Source organism: Acipenser ruthenus, chromosome 29 (genome assembly GCF_902713425.1).
Source record: "Acipenser ruthenus chromosome 29, fAciRut3.2 maternal haplotype, whole genome shotgun sequence".
Classification (NCBI taxonomy): Eukaryota; Metazoa; Chordata; class Actinopteri; order Acipenseriformes; family Acipenseridae; genus Acipenser; species Acipenser ruthenus.
This window is the reverse complement of record NC_081217.1, coordinates 2685665-2705367: the sequence shown is the minus strand read 5'-3', so window position 1 is coordinate 2705367 and position 19703 is coordinate 2685665. Positions and strand designations below refer to the sequence as shown.

General features: G+C 41.8%; 2 protein-coding genes across 3 annotated transcripts in view; one reads left to right on the top strand and one right to left on the bottom strand.

Moving 5' to 3' along the window:
* Positions 1-402: 402 nt before the first annotated feature.
* LOC117964461 (endothelin-3-like) lies at positions 403-12497 on the top strand. Its single transcript, XM_034907940.2, has 5 exons — positions 403-1023; positions 2364-2643; positions 9044-9202; positions 10436-10528; positions 10936-12497. The coding sequence occupies exons 1-5, from the start codon at positions 954-956 to the stop codon at positions 10973-10975; spliced, it is 642 nt and encodes a 213-aa protein (XP_034763831.2). The 5' UTR covers positions 403-953; the 3' UTR covers positions 10976-12497.
* Positions 12498-13551: 1054 nt separating this feature from the next.
* The window catches only part of LOC131702038 (chloride channel CLIC-like protein 1), a 34086-nt gene continuing 27934 nt past the window's right edge, over positions 13552-19703 (bottom strand). For both annotated transcript variants that reach the window (XM_059003473.1, XM_059003472.1), the window contains one exon: positions 13552-13955. In XM_059003473.1, the coding sequence (XP_058859456.1) occupies positions 13716-13955 (240 nt within the window). In that variant the 3' untranslated portion in view covers positions 13552-13715. The remainder of the gene's footprint in view (positions 13956-19703) is intronic.

Genomic DNA, 19703 nt, shown 5'->3' with positions numbered 1-19703 from the left:
CAATCACCAGCAGCTCCTGTGGTCCATGCCTGTCCCCCATAGGCTGTTCGACTGATGTGACACACACCCGCTTCTACTCCAAGCGTTATAATAAATATTTTTTTTATTTGGAGTCCAGGGGCCAGGTTCAGGGATGAAAATGATAAAAGTGTGCATCCATAAACTGGGTAACACAAAAAGAAAATTGGGGGAAAGATTTTCTCTCCTAGGTGATAAAATCTCAGGTTGGCACAGGCAGCTCCTTGTCCATTGGCAGACACAGAGACCTGAACTGAGCATCATGTGCCGAGTGAGTGAAGGCACTCTAGCTTGCTTCTGATTGGAGAAATTCAAGGTGTTACCACCGTCCCCTGTTACAACCGTCCCCGGTCTCACTCTGGCGGGTGTTATGGTGTTTTACCAGAGAGCAAGCAACTTCAAATCTCCCGCGTTTTGCACCGTGCTGTATCCCTGTTCACGCAATCCAGAAACAAGTGCAGCAGCAGCCTCGCGTGCTCTGTGTGCGGTACTCGCTCTGCAATCGAGTTCCTGTCTTGCGGGTGGTGCCTCCTGCATGCCTAAGCGTTACACTATAAAAAGCGTCCCGAGGTTTGATCTCCACAGATCACTGAGAGCATGTCTGCTAGGGGCGACTCTCAATGCTTGGAAAAAGGACTGGCAAAGGGACCCTTGGATCTGCAAGCATGCTGGACACCTGAGATCTCACAGCACACACACAAAATGTGCGGTTTTTTTTTGCATTAGACCTTAGCTGCATTGGAACCTGTCTGCTATTTGGATATTAATGCAAGTTGTTGCTTTACAAGAGAGGGAAAAAAATACGGATTTTTTATACGTTTTTTTTTTCTTTTCATTTTTTCCTTTGTCCTTTGCATGACATTTATATTTCGTTTCTGTTGGATAGTTGTAATTTCGTTGTAATAATTAATTTTCTCTCCTGGAGCTATTGTGGCATGGCTAGTGTGTTATTGATGGATCTGGTGGTTTGGTTGCTAATAGGACTAACAGCTACGTTTGCAAAAGGTAAGACTGCCGCTTGAATCCTAGTGTATTAACTTGTGCCTAAAGTTCAGATCCCACACTGAATCATACACTTAAAATAAATCAACTGCACTGGACTAATAAAGAGATTTATAATCACCTCAAAAAGGAAGTAATCTTTAATACTAAAACAGGTTTTTGGGGTGTGAAACTTTGTGTTTAATTGTATCCTTATATTATTATTATTATTATTATTATTATTATTATTATTATTATTATTATTATTATTATTATTATTATTGCTTTAGTAATTTAAGGCCAATGAACAGTATAATCTTCTAAAAAAAGAAAATTGTTAATACAGTTAGGAACTCTGTTTGTTCATCTTATTATAAGTAGGGCTATTTTGAACTGTATAAATAATATCAGATCAATTTAACAGCGCTACAACAACTGTTGTTTCAAATGACAGCAGCATTCCAGCGCTATGCAGGATCACAAGCAAAAAACAAGGCGAACCCCTTGAAATCTTTATTATATTGTTCACTAATATTGTGTCTACTGATTCCTTTTCGCGTCAGAAAGTTATTTTGTGAGGGTGATTTTATGAATCCGTGCGTAGCTTCACACGAGCTTCAAACGCATGTCCTCTCCTCGGTGTTAATAGCGGTGACACGCTTAAGCAACGAACTATTATTCTTGATCAAAAATAAATAAATAAATTAATGAAACATCATTTTGTCTAATACTTGGAAACAAATGTTTGAAATGATTTTGATATGTATCTTTCTGTGTGTGTGTCCATCACCGACATCAATGAGCTACGGTGTTATTAGACCTACAATAATATTATCAGTTGTAATTATGTATCATATTTAATAAACGCTGATATAGGGCTATTAATAACTGGAATTAACGTTTAGGTGGACAACTATTATTAAATACGCGTTTTAATCTTTATGAATTAATCGTACGCAGATGTTTGAATAGACAGTAAAACGATTTTTAAATGTCATGTAATGAAATAGTTGTGAGCGACAGTCTCGTTAGGCGGTATACATGGCTTGTTTAAGGAACAAGTACTTACCTGAGCGCCTCGTATCCTGCAGACTTACCTAAAACAAACACGCAGGCGAATTAAACTGCTCGGAACATCCGCAGAACAGAAGCAGTCCCTAGAAGTGAATGTGCCGGTAATTGTGTTTTGATCAGTCCCCATGGTGAATATCAATGTGTTACAGCCTACAGTAGTTATTTTAATTCTGTATGTTGAAAGGTTCACATTTAACTGAAATTCTAACATATACACCTCTGCTGCATGCAAAGACAACTTTTCGGTGTGTTTGTTTATTTCTCATCTCACATGTATCCTGTCGTTACAGGTTCTCCACCTCCCAATTCCGGATTCAGCGAACCCAGCTTGACACAGCAGGCGGGACACGAGGCGACCCCAGTGAACACAGTGGACACCAGCTCCGCTCTGGGTCGCGGTGTAGCCAACGGGTCGCTGCCGGCGAGTAATCCGGGCGAGAAGATTTCGAGCACGGGCAGCGAGTTTACAGCACCTCGCAGGAGATCCAAACGCTGTACTTGTTACACCTACAAAGACAAAGAATGCGTTTATTACTGTCATCTAGACATCATCTGGATCAACACACCCGAGTGAGTGACCCGAGTTTTAAAAATGATACTCATTTCACGGGTTGGTTTGTATTTGACTTTTTGACTATGGAAAGGCATGGGAGTTGTGGTAGGCAGGCACCATGTATTCCGTGTAGGACACGGCTCCTTTAGCGCGGTGTGATTGTTTTCTGCTCTCGGATGTGTTTGTCTTGTGGAGATGAATACGGTAACGGTATCTGTGCTCATTAGGGTTAACCCTGCATTCAACCGTATCAAGATGTATGCAGTTTAAATTAAACTATGTAACTTTGCCCAGAGCGCAGAGGTCCCGATCGTTTTGTACGGTGAAGAAATTGCAAACTCCTGTAGGGAGGGCTCGACGTATTCTATACTATTTTAGGTTGGGGGCATATAGACAGGACTGGATATTACACAAAGGCGGCGTGGTTTTAGGGGTTTGAACCTCCCTATGAATTATTTAAATACGTGGGACAATAAAAAATTCAGGCATGTGCAAAAATCTCGATCCATCACCAGCACAAGCCTCCACCATCCGTACGTGAGGAAAACTGTGGATTGACGGAGACTGCTGTTGTTCAGTTGCATTTTAGCTGTGATCTACAGTATACCTCAGGGATGGAAATAAGACTCCCATTGCATTGCAGTTTGACCCATTCCTGGTTTTACTAGGAGTTTAATCAAACACCACTGAGTTTGTTTCCTGTAAATTATTTCTCCATTGCACCTGAATTGTAATGGAGAAAGAATTCAGTTTGGTGAATTTCCTGTAACAGTGTTTTGCTTACTCACACTGTATTGCCTTTCGTGCAGTCCCATAGTGGCACAGCATTGATGCAACTGGGTTAAACTGCAGAGAAAAGTGACTGAAATATATCCTTCTTGTGTTGACTCACTTAACATTAATTCATAAATTAAAAAAACACACTTGTGATGTGATTCTTTATCAATTGTCATACAATCTTCTGTTCTACAGTGTAACAGCAATTTGACTTCTCTATAACTAAACATGTTTTTTTTTCTGGTACACTTGCCAGCCTAGTAGTCAGGTAACATGTATTGCACTGTAACTGCAGGCACAGTGACAGTGCAGCCTTTGCTCTTGATGGGATTGGTACCTAACCAGTGATAACTCTCATAGCTCTTTCATTTGCATTTTCCAATTGGTTGAACTTGGATTACAGCCATGTCCTAATATTATATAAAAAAAAAAAAAAAAAAAGTGAATTATATTTTTGGATTAAAAACAGTTTTGGCGGACCAGAACGACACATAGACAAGCCCCCCCCCCCCACTTTATTCACTGCAATAAAAACATCAAAGAACACTGAAGCTACTGTACTCAGCTGCAGCTCTCAACATGTAAACCATTCACCCCACTTAAAGAAACTTTGTCCAAAAAGCTGCTCTTAAATTGTGTTTGTGTTACAGTTAAAAACTCCTTGAATACCCACACATTTACTACCAGTGGACCTACAAAGCAGTAAGCTTCTGGCCATTGGATTTTACATTTTAAGCAAATCACCATACAGTTTTTATATTTTTTAGAGAGGCTGCCAAATTTCAGACAATGCCCAGCTCTGTTGTAATATCCTTGTTAACGTTCAGAACACATGCAATAGTAGGACATATACTGGCCATACACGAGTAACAAAGGGGATCTCAAAAGTATAATGCTGATTACTTTTGTAACGTGTGTTCATCGAGAAACTGAGCTCTGGTGATGGGGGGGTCTCAATTAAACAATGCTGCTGCTGTATTCATAAAGGAGCTGGAATTTATCAGGTTAAACCTGGATAGCCCAGTGTGTGCAAAGAGTAGCGCTCTGTGGCTTCTGGGGTGAAATTACCCATGCCTGCCATTAGAGGGAGCACAGATCAAATGAGGGCTGGTGTGTGCTATCTGCAATTCTGCAGCAGTCCAGACAGAATGAATCTCTATTGAGGGAAATGGAAAGCCTTTCTGTAGAGCCACAGCACTTTACATCTACAGTACGGCATGTCTAGCCCTGCTTTGTTATTGTCGTCACACACAGGGTAGGTAACCAAAGATTTGTGGGTGCTCAAGCTGTCACTTTGTTTTCTTGTAGAAATGTACGGAATGTCTTTTATTGATGGACGTCAGTGGCATTCTAGCAGTTAGCAGTTCTTCATAAACGTTTATATTGACCTTGCTGCAGCGCAGTGTAACGTTATAGTACACTTAATGCAAATAAATAAAAAAAGTACTTTCACCTCAGTTGCTGGGTAACAGCAGGAGTTTTTACCTGACCAAATAAATATGCACTTTCGAAATGTAGTTTATAGAGTATCCAGGTGAAATTTATACCATCAGAAGTAGTCGGCACTCTCTTGTTGCAGTGATCCCTTGCTTTGTTTTTTCACACTCCAGTATATGAGAAGGGGGAGCTGGGAAGAAAGCTTTGCAGTAAATACTTAACATCCACAAAGAACAATCATGTAAACTGAAACCAGCACCTGCAGAGGGTTGTTAAAATATAGCCTCTAACCCACAACTAAAGTGTTGACCAATTACATTGTCAAAAAAGTGCTGCGAAACAGCAAATAAACCTTGATTTCATGACTTGAATACTTTATGATTTTAAACATGAGACCTTAATTTAAATAATAAAGGGGCTGAGAAGAGACTTTTGGAGACTTAATGCAAACTGTGACTAGTTTTTATTGAAGAGTCTGTTCTTGCAGCAGCAGTCTCTGAAATTGATACATGTGTGATTGAGTGGTGATTTTATTAAGTCTTGCTTCTCCATCTTTTTTTGAAGGGCTTTACAGCTTATCTGGCACAGTTGACTTTATCTTTCTCTGACATCCAAGAGCGAGTGTCAAGCCAAGAAACAACAGAAATTCAGTTGGAGGCGATAACTGTTTGGCAGCGGTCTGTGAATGATCTCTCGGCTTTCTGGTCTGGTTAAATTGGACCACAAAGAAATCTATAGAGCACCCGTCTCAGTAGAATAAATGAGACCATTTTTTAATTTGATTTTTTTTAACAAGAATGAATGAAAGCTGTCGAATGGAAGATGATGCTTTTCCCTCCTCGGGTTTCAGAGTGCATGCAATTCTAGTTATTGTACAGGGTGTGTCTCTTTGACCGTGCATGCTGGAATCTTAAGAGGCTTTGTCTCAGAGCACAGGTAACCTGATTGTGCAAGATATTCAGTGGATCACAGCCAACAATGCTTCTCCTAATAACTAGTGTTTGAGTTAATTGACTTCTCTCTCTTGCAGCGTGTTCTACTTAATGACATTTCAAATTCTGGTAACTGCATCATTTGTGACGCCTACTAAATTAAGAATTGAGCAAGTTCAGCATTTAATGTTCACCTAATTGCACACCTGTTCCTAACTAGGCACACCATTGTGTGTTTTACAGGCACTTGTTAAAATAGTTTAAAAAAAATGTCTCAAACTGATGGATGCAATTGGAGACTTAGATTACACCTTCCTATTCTCTCTGAAATTGCACATATATTACATTCCTCATAATTCCAGTTACTGCATAAAACTGTGAAGCAATTAACAGTAATCAAAGGCTTTGGGGTCTGGTTGCCAGTGTAAATGTGCGCTCAAACAAGGAAAATAAGGATCACGCTTAAGTGTTGAGTAACAAGATTACAGATCAAAGCAAAGAAGGCAGGAACTGCCATTTCTGGGGGTGAAGTGTTTCTTGGGACGTTCAAGTCCTTGTTGACAATCCTGAGATGTAGATTTATTGTATGTTAAAGTGATTTAATAAAGTAGTTGATGGAGCTCTGGGACTCATAGCGGCAGGATGTTTTGCTTTACAAAGTGTACCTCCGCGGTAGCTGTGGTACTGTTTCATGACTTTCCCCTGGCTCTAAGAAGCTGTAATGTGCGTGATTACCTAACAGCTTTCCTCCTTGGGATCCTGGTTCAGTCAGTCAGATGTTTTTTTTTTAGCTTAAGCTTGGACCTCATTTATAACGGCTAGCATTCGGCCTATGTTGGTTCTCGTGAAATAGGTTTTAAAAACCATTCATATTTCATGTAAATATTGGGGGATTTTCATGTCAGTGTACGGCCTCAGTGAGGCAGTAAAAATATCAGCAAAGCGAGAGAGGAACATTCTCTTCAATCGGCTTTTAAAACACTTAATGCAGACGTTAATTGCCGTTGATTGGTACTTGGTTGTAAAGGTGAGGAAAGGACAGCTTTTATTGTTTTGAAATCAACTCATGAGTGAAGTACAAGTACCAGCCCACCCCTAGTAAGTACCTGATTAAAAACGGGTTGAAAATTAAGACTAACCTCCGGAAATGATACATTTGCTGCATATAGCGCCTTTTGCTCTTTAATCTGAGCTAGGCTTTGCATGAGGTATTAAATCTTTCAACACACCATTCTTGGGGATGATGGTTTTATGAGACTCGGGCTCAGTTTGCAATCATTTCAGGAGGATGTGAAGAGCCCGGCAGTCTGTTCACTCTCTGTACTCGCTCCGTCCCAGCCAGCTGTACTCCCTGCACCTGCCCAGGACCGCCATCTGTCATTTTGTTCTGGTACAAGTGCCTTGAAGCAACCGCTTCTCTCTCTCTCATAGAGACTGTCATCAGATCCCTCAGGTTTCTCAGTGGAGGGTCTGAAGAGCCAGAAAGTCTGCTGAAGTATGGAGTAGTCTATATGCTTATCACTCTCCCTGGCTTCAGGACGTGAGCAGAACGGACAGCCAGAGCGCTAGACCTCCACAGATTGAGGCGGGTGTCTGCGAGATTTAAAGCTGCTGCTGTTCATGCATGACGGCACACATATGCTCTCAGATTTCTGACTCTTGACATCCACAAGCACTGAAACAGCCCATTCTGCAGGCTTGGCAAGCAAGTAAAGAGGAGGTTTATTTAGCTGTAATAATTTATACCGTCGTGCCAGAGGTCTTCTGTGGTTCTTAATACAGATGTAGTTGTTTTGCTGAAGGAACTGGTTTGCTAACCCCATGGCTATCCAGTCCCAACTCTGCTATTGTAAGCTGTCGTGTAGAGAAAGTCCTTTATTTGACGGATTGCTTGACTTGCAGGGTAGAGGTTGCAGACACTTTCAAAACTCTTTACTTTGGGTCATTTATAATCCGTTTCAGACGACTTGCCACGTGTGACTTACTGTGCTGTCAATGTTACCTTTCTTACCTTTCACCTATGGATGTGTTACTGTAATGAAACAATCTCTCTTCCTCAACTCCTGCTAACAACGGACAGTGGACATTACGCCTGCAAATCTATGAATTTACAGCTACAGTTTCACAGCACTGTCCCTGTGAGGTGTTGATGCGTTCTCCAGGGTTTGCTGGCACATCAAATGCATTGCAGTCGGCAGGCACAAAGCGGGATCGGTGTTTTGATCTAGTATTTTGAAGGTAATGAAACTTGAGAGCCTTTCAGCAAATGTAAAAAATGCTGCCACTGCAGCATTTACTGTAGGAAAGGTAACTACACGCAAAACAGCAGACCAGGCTTTGGAATTGGAATTGGAATTGGAATGGGAATTGGAATGGAATTTTAAAAGGAATTGGAAATAGAATTGGAATTGAAAACAAGGAACTGACCCCCAGCCCTGCTGCAGACCGCTGTAGAGGGATGATAACTGTCCACTCAACACTGCAGACCTGCAGGCTGTATCTAATATGCAGTGTGTGTGTGTGTGTGTATACCCCCGTGTTTATTGATGTCTTAAGAAGTGATTATAAAGGAGACTGGTCCACAATACAAGATTCTAGAACTCGTAAACTCATTCAGTGTGCTTTTACTGTTGCCAGATTGTGGGCTTCCCAGTGGATTAAGTTGGGTTTCGCTTTCCTAACGGCTGAACTGAAGGTTTGAAGGAAAACAGTTAGTGGAAGTGTCAATCACAGTTCAGTGTTATCTCAGTTCCCACCTAACCTATCAGCAGTCTGTAAGTGATCTGTTATTTCTTTTCCTTTGGCCTTGGTCTCTGATCATTGAATCACTAACTGTGATGGACAGGCTGACATGCTAAAATGCTGACATGTGCAGGCACTCACGTAATTGCCAAGTCTGAGGTTTCCACACAGGCTTAAGAACAGAAGCCTAACAGAGGAGGAAAACCCTTACATAACCCCTTTAAGATTCCTTTAGTACTCCTGCATTTGACTATAGAAATGCACGTTTCCTGTTTGCTATAGGGTTCAATTCTCCTATCAGTCACACACAAATACTACAAAGTCCTATATAATATGCTGTAGGTAACTAACTCCTAGATCTATCACAAACCAGCTAACTAAATGTCTAAGCGTTCTGCGTGCAATGCATTGGAAAGAGAAGGAGTGAAAAGGGATTAATAGACCAGTAAAAAGTATCAGGGTGTGTACAGTATAAGAAAGGCCCTCCTTCTCCTCTCCTGACGGTCTCTGCCCTTTCCTTTCTCTCCAGACGCACAGTCCCCTACGGCCTCTCCAGTTACCGGGGCTCGCTGAGGATGAAACGCTCCGTGGAGCGCGTGCGGAGTGAGGGGCGAGCTGGGGCAGGCTCCCCCCGGTGTTCCTGTGTGGAGAGGGGGGACCCCCACTGTGAAAGCTTCTGCAGGGAAAGGTAAGGGACCCCCTCTTCTCATCAATCACTATGTCTAGCAACCACCTGCTGTGGTCTTCCACTTCACTGATCTGTGTGTGTGTATTACCGAAAAAAACTGCAGACAGGGATATCGGGACTCACCAGTATATTTGATAAAGAGGGTTTAAATAGATTCTACTGAGTGCCAAAAAGAAAGGGCGCAGTGTTATGGGGTTACGTCTAAAAAACAAAACACATACACATACATATATATATATGTTACTGCATCCTGCATTATAAAGAAAAGACACTGCTGCAAAATGAGACACCGAACCTGGAAGAGATGTTACTGCATCCTGCATTATAAAGCGCAATGGAGTCCAAAAAAACAGTGTGTTTGTCCCTGTACATGTGACCTGGGATTCTATAGAGGAGTAAAAGTATTGTACTCTGTCTGTTGCTTCTGTAATGCACTTACTTCCTGCACAGTCCCGCCTGTATGGTAAAGCATATTCAAAACTTGGAGAAACCATGGGAAACTGCCATTTCCAAATCTATCGTGGCAAACTCTTTCTACACACGGGGACTGATAATTACTGCGTATACAATTATCAATCATTCCTGGTTCTGGTGCATTCTTGCCCCCTGAAGGTAAACAGCTTGGACACGCAGCTCAGATCTCCTGATAAGCAACCCATTACACAGGAGACCAGTTAGACCTTTCACCTGTCTGGGACCTCATTCATCAGCACACTCAAACTGACAAGTGCCACTGTCAGCAGTGCCTTCTCAATCTGTTTGTTCGTTAGCAGGCAATCAACTGCATCGCTCTCAGCACCCCAGTTCACACAGGTAGGGAGACACTTGATCCTGTGATGGCAGTAAACTGTTTCCAGTAGAAGCTGCTGTTTAAGAGCGCTGTAGCTGAATCATAGCAATCAGACTTCACTACCAAGGCTGAAGCTCTGTGTGTCAATATAAGATTTGACGATTTATTGTTGGTCTTCAGTTTACGTTAAGTTCATTTTCAGATACAGTGTTTAAGCTCTGTATAGCGGTCATGACTAAATAATTATGCTGATGAAGGCAGTAGTCTGTTTTACTTGCTTTCATAACAATACAGCGGTTTCCAATATAATGTACGTTGCAGTGTGAAATCTTAATAAAAGTACATTTTTGGTTAAACATTTATCAAACTTCTTTTCATTCGCCGCTTCACTGCCGCTTTTCACTGTAATGCAGATTAACACAGATTTGTACATTTCTCTTTAGGTATAAAGGAGGCTCAGCGCAGCAGAAGAGACTGAGAGGGGAGAGCTTTCTGGCGACAGACAGCCGGACAGGCCTCTTCACTGCGGCACACAGGTAATTACACAGGCTGGGAAACAGAACTTGACCCATGCATCTAAAATATTTGTGAGGAAATGTGATGCTCATGGTAGATGATGGTGACTGGATTGGAACGCTTTCCAACATGGACCAGTATGCCATTGCTACATGTTCTTCTTCGTCCGTTTATACAGTAACTCACTTTATAAAGCTGGGCACTGACAAAGATGACTTGTACAGCTAAAACAAGCCGTTGCAAGATGGATCAAACCAGGTTCAGTTTGGATTATCTCCAAGACTTCTTGATGGAAAACAAAATACAGCATACCGGAGAGGCAAAGCTATTGGGATTCCCGTACTATTCCCCTCTTCAGTAATGTAAGAATCATCTGCCTTTTGAAAATTGTCGCTATTCTTATTGTATGCATTTCTCTTTGCAACAGGCATTTGAAGTGGAGGCAGAGGACTGCCTTCGTTCAGTAGGGCACGCCCTCCCCAGAGTCCAGCCAGCCCTGCGCTCCAAACACACACGCTCTTCAAAGCTTTACTCTTCCTCCGAGCTCAGCTAACTGGCCACAAAAAAGGACGAAAGTTTGGAACGTAAGAGACTGGCCCTCCGAAAGGCCCCTGTATATTTCTGAATGCACCGAAATGGTTCAAACGGGCACCAACCAAATCGGCTGGTAATGGCTGGAACTCACTGATAATCTTTCCCAGCACCCTCTCTGGACAGGGCTGCACTGCGGTCACACTGAGGTATGGCAAGCATCCTCTGGGAGCGGGGTTACTCAGGACTCAAAATGAGCGCTAGTTATTCACTGCAGGGATTGTATAATGGAATGCAGTTTATAACTTGTGAACCGCAATGGATACCCGGCTTTTGGAGCCTTTGACCTACCTGACCAGAATGCTAGCTGTGTGTGCTACAAAACACGAGCATCACAGCACATGCATTCATATGCACTGCTACTGTTAAGGATCATCAGGTCTGATGGAGTATGTGTCATCTCCTCTTCACTGCCAGGATGTTTCAGCTCAATATACTGAGCCTTTGTGTGCTGCCTGCCTTATAAGGGTATATCAACTTGAAATATATAAATATATATATCATACAAATGTTCACATTAACAAGTATATGGGCATAGATACAGCATATAACCTGTGGGATCCAGATTACGTCTGGAATACAGTGCCTTTTTATTTCCTTATTTGTTGTTCCTGGTGTCGTATGTATGTATTGTAAAGCCTAATGTACAGTCAGTTGCAATGCCAAAAGAAACTTCATTAAATTCTGTGGCAAATGTTTCGACTAGAAGTCTTTCTCTGTGTCTTCAGAGAGACTTCTAGTCGAAACACTGGTCAAAGAGGTTTGTTTTTAGTATTACTTCATATTCTATCACTGATAATGTTTGTATAGTTATGGATAAGACTAATATAATAAGTAGACCCTCATAGGCAACATATATTAATCATTATGTGTAATGCAGAGCCTGGTCAAACCTCCTTTACTGCAAAATAACTGCAGCAAAGACCCAATTTATCGGTGAAAACAACAAGATGCAAAATGGGCAGTGTTCTTTCCTACTGTGCTATTTCTCAGATTAGTCTGCAATACAGTATATGTGCAACCTATGAAACTATTATTATTCACCTTCCTTAACACACAAACACAAACATCACACCCTGTACCTGTATACTAGATAAGGTTAGAGTGGGCATCCATCACACATGTGCCCGTGTAATAGCTAGGGTTAGAGTGGGCATCCATCACACCCTGTACCTGTGTACTAGATAGGGTTAGAATGGTCCAGTCCAGCACAGCACCGAAGGCTGCTTTAGATACTAGGCTTGGGTGTGTTGTGAAGAACAGCTATGGCTGGATGCAAACTACTTGTGCCCAATCCGGTTGACCTTGCTGGTAAACAAGTCTGCAGACGCCTGCCCTTTCTGCATCCTATTATCCTATTACTAATATTGTTATAATAAATGTTTTGTATATAAAAAAGGCAATTGTAATGGTGTTTCTTTTTTAAAGTTCAGTGAATCTCCAGTTCTACAGACAGATTGAAAAAAAAAAAAATCAAGTGGAACATTGTAGGAATAACAGTTACTCATTGCACTTCATATGAATTTAATCACGGTCCTAGAGGGCTGTTCCACTCCTGGTTTAACAGGTACACCAATATAATGAACTGCTTCAGGGTCTGCAGGGAGGTTTAATAGGTTTAATTAAACCATTTCGAATAGGGCTGGAACAAAGACCAGGAGTGGAAGGGGCAGCTTTGGACACCGCTGTCTTAAAGCATAACCATGAAAGGTGCTATTAAAATTAGAGCAATCCTTCAAAGAGAAGTCTTTGTCAAGGGCTAGACGCTTCTATAAAAAACTTTAGAAGCAACAGCGACATAAAAACGAGAAGCAAATCCGGCACACTGCGCCCAGCACACACAACCAAACACTTTTTGCGATTTTGTCATTTGTTCCTGTTTCCAGTTGTAATGATTTACCCAAAAACTTTTTTTTTTTTTTTTTTTTTAATAATTTTTTTTTTTTTTTATTAAAACCAGACTACTCGTGTCAGACAAAACAAACACACTTTTTGTAGAAATGACCTTCCCAGCAGTCCTACAGCTACCCAGCAAGGAGGCACCAACACGGAAATACATACAACTCGTTATTTCCACAGTACAGTATACAGAGAGCAGGGCTCTCTGGTTACAATATCCTTCTCCAGCAGCTTCAAATAAATGACCATTAAAAAAAAACAATTCTCTGTTACCATAATGTGTGCTTTTTAAATATAGGAAGACCAATGGAATTACAGCAATCTATACTGGGTAAGATTTACTGGAACTCGTTTGTTAGTAACTGTCCTGGAAAGTGTATGTTTATTGCTCCAAAATAATAGTACTTTTAATCTTTAAAAAAGCAATATACTTGATTTAAGACTTGTGTTGACAGACTCTATTATGTTATATCTTGATTCTTCCCATGGCAACACCTCATTGGTGGGTAACAAGTTGAAAACAGCCATTTCCTCTATAAAGAAAATACATAGCTGTAGGGCAAATGGACTGTTTTATTAACAAGAATCTGCAGTAGCAAAAACAAACATCAATCAAACAGCAAAAGGTACACTCTGCTATTTCCAAAAGCTAGAATCAGAAAACACATGTATATAAAAAGCACCTATTTTGGCTAAAAGGGGTAGTGTTTGCATGCGTCACCTCCAGCGGAGGGCTTTGCGTGGGCTTGGCTCGGGGGTCTGCGTGCACCCTCCTGCTCCCTGGCGGAAGATGTAACTCAGCAGCCCACAGAGGAAGCAGAGGAGCAGGATGGGGAAGAAGAAGGGCTGCCAGAGCGAAGGGATCTCCTGCATGATCAAGCGAAGACTGCGCCCAAACCCCTGGGCCACCAGCTCCAGCGGCTGGACCACGACGCGGCTCGCTGCTGACGTCACGGCCTGCAAACAAGCACAGTCAACACAGCGTTACTCACGTGCAACACACCTTAGCAGCTGGGACGCTGGGGATTTCCCATCTGAAACAAAGCCTTTATTAGCAGACCCTTGCCCCTCTTCAAAACGGGTTAAACCCCCAATCCGATTCCAGCTCGAGAGGCTTTTACATGCGAGAGGTACTGATGATTTTAGAATCATTCCTCAAACAGGGAGATTAGATTAGATTGTTCATGTAAGCGGCACAATGAATAAATGGATTCCAACACCGTTTAAAATTGAGTTCCATGGAATGGCAATAACAATCCAATTAGCAGAAGGGATTTTGTTAGAACGATGTAAAATCTTCATTTTTAAAATGGCACAGCAGGCATGCTAGCATTCTGCTGTATGTAGCTTGGCAGATAATAGGTTATGGAGACCTGTATCTGAACAGGAATGCTCTGTCCCTGTGGGGATAGGTGTAGCAACTCAAGTGTTTGATATACTGTTGCTTTTGTTACCCTGGTTGAACTTTTTCACTTTTATTTCGAATCCTCTGGAGTTCCAAGAGGAAAAGGGGATCATAATAATTCTTAGCAGCATGGTATGTTGTGTGTTGAGTCAGAGTTTTCAAAGTGAAGACAGTGCATTCGGAGAATGATAAGTTGCAATGCACAATGATAAGGGGGCAGTGAAAGTGCTACTGAAGCTTAGAAAGGGTAGGTACAGTAAATGGCTTCCTCAGTCTCCGGAGGTAGCAATCAAGTAGAAAGCTGCCTGTCGTGTGGAGAGTGAGAAGACTGAAACCTCATCTTGGGTGATGTGGTCTGCATTTCCTGTTTTCCTGGTTATTGTGTTTCGCACAGCACTAACAGGCGATTTCAAAACCACATAAATCACAACTAAAAAAAAAAAAAAAAAAAGGATGAATGACATATTGAACTGTTTAGGACCTCACAATACGGACTCCACATACATGTATTATTATTAATTATTTCTCAGCAGACACCCTTATCTAGGGCGACTTACAGTTGTTACACAATATCACAATACAAAGTATCATATTGCAAAATATCACATTACACAATATCACATTACAGATAAGAGCAGTTATAAAAGTACAGGAAAATCAGTAGAAAATAAGATCCAATTCAAATAAGAGCAAAATAAAGAATACAGTCAAGAGCGAATTCGTCTAACTTTGTTTACCTCTAACGCATACAGCTAGCTCTTGTGATCTGCAACCAATTAAAGGGGTCAGGGAAAATGTCCTGCAGCTACATATTTGCTAAAAGAAAAAATGAAAAACCATGTGGTCTACAGTGCACATCAGAGTTGACATTTCTGGAAGGGGCAGCCAAAATGATCTGCTTTAGGAACACCAGACCATACAAACTAGGAACTAAATGCCAGGTTTGCCGACAGCTGTCAGACAGAGCTAAAGACTGCAGAGTTGAAAAAGACTCTTCTTACATTCTAGACAAGCGTCTCACATCCGCAGTACTGACTGCTTGTCAGACTGTTAGACCAGTTCCATGTATTTAAGATTCCATTTACTGCTCCTTCAAAGTACCTGGAACCAGGTTACCTAAGCAGAACCCGATTTGTACATGCTATTAAACTAGCTAGGACCTGGAACTCTTCGGAACTGAGCAGTACGGCAAACGAATGGAAATCTACATGCTGGAATTATTTAGAAATGACGCACACAATTAGAGGTATAGATTGCATGTCGCTTCCGCCAGGCGAATCTCCATTGTGATTTCAATCTCCTTTTCCTTACCGGTCAATAATAAATAATAACATTGCAAATATGTACATACAAGTCAAAACTGTGCATCTGTTAATCATAAAAGGCTCAAGGAAATGTATTTTCCCCACGGCTGGCATAAGTACAAAGCCTCAATGGGAACATGCATAAATACTCAGAGGACGGATTGCTGGCTGGAGCAGGTGCCATTGCCACATCTTACTTTAATCACTCAGCAAGATGCATTCTTCATTCCTTTATCACTGCAGCCCCAGGCACCTACGTTCAGGTATGAGAAAGCCATTACTCGTTTTCTCTGTGTGAAGAACTTCGTTCTAAAACTCCATTATAAATTCCAGCTCAATAACAGGGGCAGCTAGACATCAATCATCCGCATGGCACAGTGGCATCTATCATCAACTTTTACTGCATTCTTCAAGTAATCTCAAGACAGGCTGATTTATAATGCGCTGGACCCTGGATTCGGAACACCATTTAGATATGTTTTAACAGTGACAGTTTGGGGAACGTGTGGGCGATCAAGTCAAAAAAAAAAAAAAAAAAAAACACCTTTTCATCTTAATCCCACATGATGGGATCTCGGTAATGCGCATGGAGCTGTACTCAGGATCACGCTCTTTAGTAGGTGCCACTGTACTCCCTGTACAGTACGCTGCTCATTAAAAAAGGGTGTGATGTTGTGTAACTACAGTACAATGGATCTTGACACCCTTTGCCTCCGAGCCACAGGACTGCATGAAAGAGACCGAATCGAAGGCAACTCAAAGCTGAACCATAGATACTTGATAATAGAGCCTATGCGTAATTGGGAGCGATTTGCTGACTAGTTATCACCGTCAAGGTAACAAATCTGTGCTTTTGTAAGAATTCCCTGCTGCCGGAAACAGAGTCAAATCAAGTTGGCAATGCTTGCGGAGTCCATTTTCTTCAGATCAAGTCACATTATTTTCTCAAGAGCAGTTTGATATTGGAAGGAGGTCCCCCTTGGAGGAGTTTCACAGACTGGTTTCAAGGTGAGGAAGGAATCTTGCCAAGTTTAATTGTTAAATAACCATTTCACTAACAGCTAACTGCTATGTGCCTTATGCTGAACACAGCCCAGTCAGTCACGTGACCTGTGGTTCAGCTGCTTTCGAACAGTATCCCGCCACCCACTCCTCGAAGATATAGTTCTGATAAATAGGGGGCCAGGTGTTTGAATCTGATCTTAAATTCTATGACCCCCTGGCCTATTCCTAAACCTTGTGGGGCTTGCAACTGTTGACATGAAAAACCCAAATCAGCCCTGTGTTGTACCTCATATCATGAACCACACCACAGTGTGATAATATCAAAGAAAACTACACCTATATACCTTTATTCTGAATTTCTAAATATTGTGGACTCCCTTTACATGGTTATATCGTATCATGATAGAGGCGAGTATAGTGATAATGAAAAGCACGACATATTGCAGCTATTTGCTGTCCACTGTATGGTTTTTGAATGATGAATAAATGCCATCTATAGCTGGTATGAATCACCAATGCTTTAACAGACAGTATCCTGAAGTTCTTGAAGATTGCGTTTTGCCATGTGACTTTTACATTCCAAGTGGCTTCTTTCGGTTTACTCAAGAGTTAATTACATAAACACATAAACAAACAGCCTGCTTCCCCCAGACACATTATAGCATAAACAGTGCAGCTCAGTGCGGCGCGGCAGAAAGCCTGGGACAGTCTCTGGTCTCATTCCAATCCCTGTCCATAGTTTAGCTGGGTAACAATACAATAGTTAGGGGTCACTTCCTATGCGGACTGCTGACAGAACTGGCACTGTTTGTTTATAATTTACCAGGACGGGAGGGGGGAGAGAAGAGAGGCAGGACTGCAGTTTATCAGTCCGCTGTCACATCCATCAGCCTGGACTTTATTTGGAGCCATGATGACAGATTTACTTACCTTACCACCCTTAAATTATCGCACTAGAACCATAAAGGAAACTTTTTTAAAACTAACCATGGCCCTGAAATACTGACACATGAGTACTCTCCATTGCGCTAATTGCTTGGGAACAGGTGGTTAGTTCTGCAAATTATATCTGTTATCTTACAGCACATTCCAGAATGAAATGTCATTTTTTTGTGTGAATTGAATACATATGAATGTCAAAACAGAACTGAACAGTGCAAGGGTGCAAATAGGTGCAAGATTTCACACCAGGGAGGTACAGGAGAACACGCGTTCACGATAGCTTTTTAACAGCAATTTAAAAAATGCTTGCAGGTTCAGCTAAAAAGTTTTAAAAAAAATCGCTGCATTAAATTGATCATCAAGTGCCAGCAGAACAGAGCCAACGACAGCCTTAAATTCTGACCCTTCATACTTCGTGTTACTTGATATTCATTACCCCTTTAGATGTTTTTGTTTGGTTATTATACTCCAGGAGATATCCATTCCCATGCACACAGTCCAAGGGGTCTTGAAGGCAAAGGCTAGGCTACAATAACAGTCCATCGTTCCCCCTTTAACAAAACACAATTTATCAGTCCTTCACTAGCACCTACCTGGTCTACAGGCAAATAAATAGGCAATTGCTCATTCACATATAAACACGTGAGTCTCAGCATACCATTGTTCATTTCTCCAGACATGGTTGCTCATGCACAAGTATGTGTTGCTCGCTTTAACTCAAGTACACATATCCCATGGAGTTTGTACTGTTTTATGACATCACATTGTACTGCTTCACCATAATCCGCAAACGGCCACAGACTTGCTGAATCAGGTGTATCTCATGTAGCATTGCTGAAATAGCAAAAACAAGTTTATTTCTCCTTAACCAGAGCCGACCTTTGAAGCAATGATTTTCCGTACGTTTGCTAAATCTGAACTTTGAGGAGATGGTTTAGCAGTTATAAAAACAGTAAAAGAAAACTGTACAATTGACGTGGGGCTGTCATAAGTGCTGGGAGACAGGGGGTTTAACCATGTCTGTACCAAATGCTTGTGTTGCATTTCACAAAACACACTACTGTACTTACAGTTGCAGCCTCCCGTATTCCTGCAATATCAACATAATAACAGTATTGGTTCCAGGGTCATAAAACCAGCTGGGAAATAAAGCCCAGTGTATTGCAGCCAGCATTGTCACTTGCCATCAGATCATCCCTTGAAGCCTTTTTGGTGAGCGCTGCAGCATCAGAAGGATGTATCCAAATAAAAGCTCCCTCCTAAAACAACGGCAAAGCAGACACATGCAAACAGCTACGTTTTAGTGGGGCGATTTACTTAGATACAAACAGTGGCTCTGACAGTCATGCAATACTCCACCACCTGAACCTACCCCAGACACAGCTCATTTAGTTTCAAAAGCCTGGCCTTTCATCCTAGCTTGACTCCAGCACGGCTTCTGACCCGTCTTCCTGGATTCAGATGCAAAGCGACTGGCAGCATCATGTCTGCAACAACCTTTGACCCCGTCCTCAAAGATCGCCCTGATCTGAACTGCTTCGTGGTGCATTAAGGTTCTACATTACTCTCATCCATCAGCCACTGCTGGCACAGCCGATTCCCAACAATACCAGGGAATGCACTGCGAATGGACTGCGACCAGGCATCACAGCCACTGACACTTCCCCAGGAAATCCTCAATCAGTCCTTATCCATTTGTCGGCGCTTGCTGGACTCTCAGGCAGGACGGACGACTTTTGTTGAATAGTAGAAGTGTCTCTGGATGTTGCTCTCAAACAAGCACAGTTGACAGGGCTGCCCAGATCTGGATTCGAGGGTATCAAGAAAGGAGCAAGGTTTCCAGCTGCGGGAGGGACTTGAGAAGCAAATTTAAACACAAAGCAATCAAGATCCTGGAAAGAGGCAATTCAGAACCTTTCAGCACTTTTATAAGTTGCATGTACAAAGTGAACTTGCTTTCCCCCCCATGACATTTGTAGCACTGCAACTACTTGCTCTGGTGGCTTTCTGTATGCTACATATTGTTGGAGCAATTACGAAGCTCATCTC

Excerpts from the sequence above, each read along its gene's own strand:
- LOC117964461 (XM_034907940.2), top strand. The coding sequence starts at position 954 with ATGGCTAGTGTGTTATTGATGGATCTGGTGGTTTGGTTGCTAATAGGA. Across the intron at positions 2,644-9,043 it reads ATCTGGATCAACACACCCGA|ACGCACAGTCCCCTACGGCC; the intron begins GTGAGTGACCCG and ends CTTTCTCTCCAG. Across the intron at positions 9,203-10,435 it reads GAAAGCTTCTGCAGGGAAAG|GTATAAAGGAGGCTCAGCGC; the intron begins GTAAGGGACCCC and ends ATTTCTCTTTAG.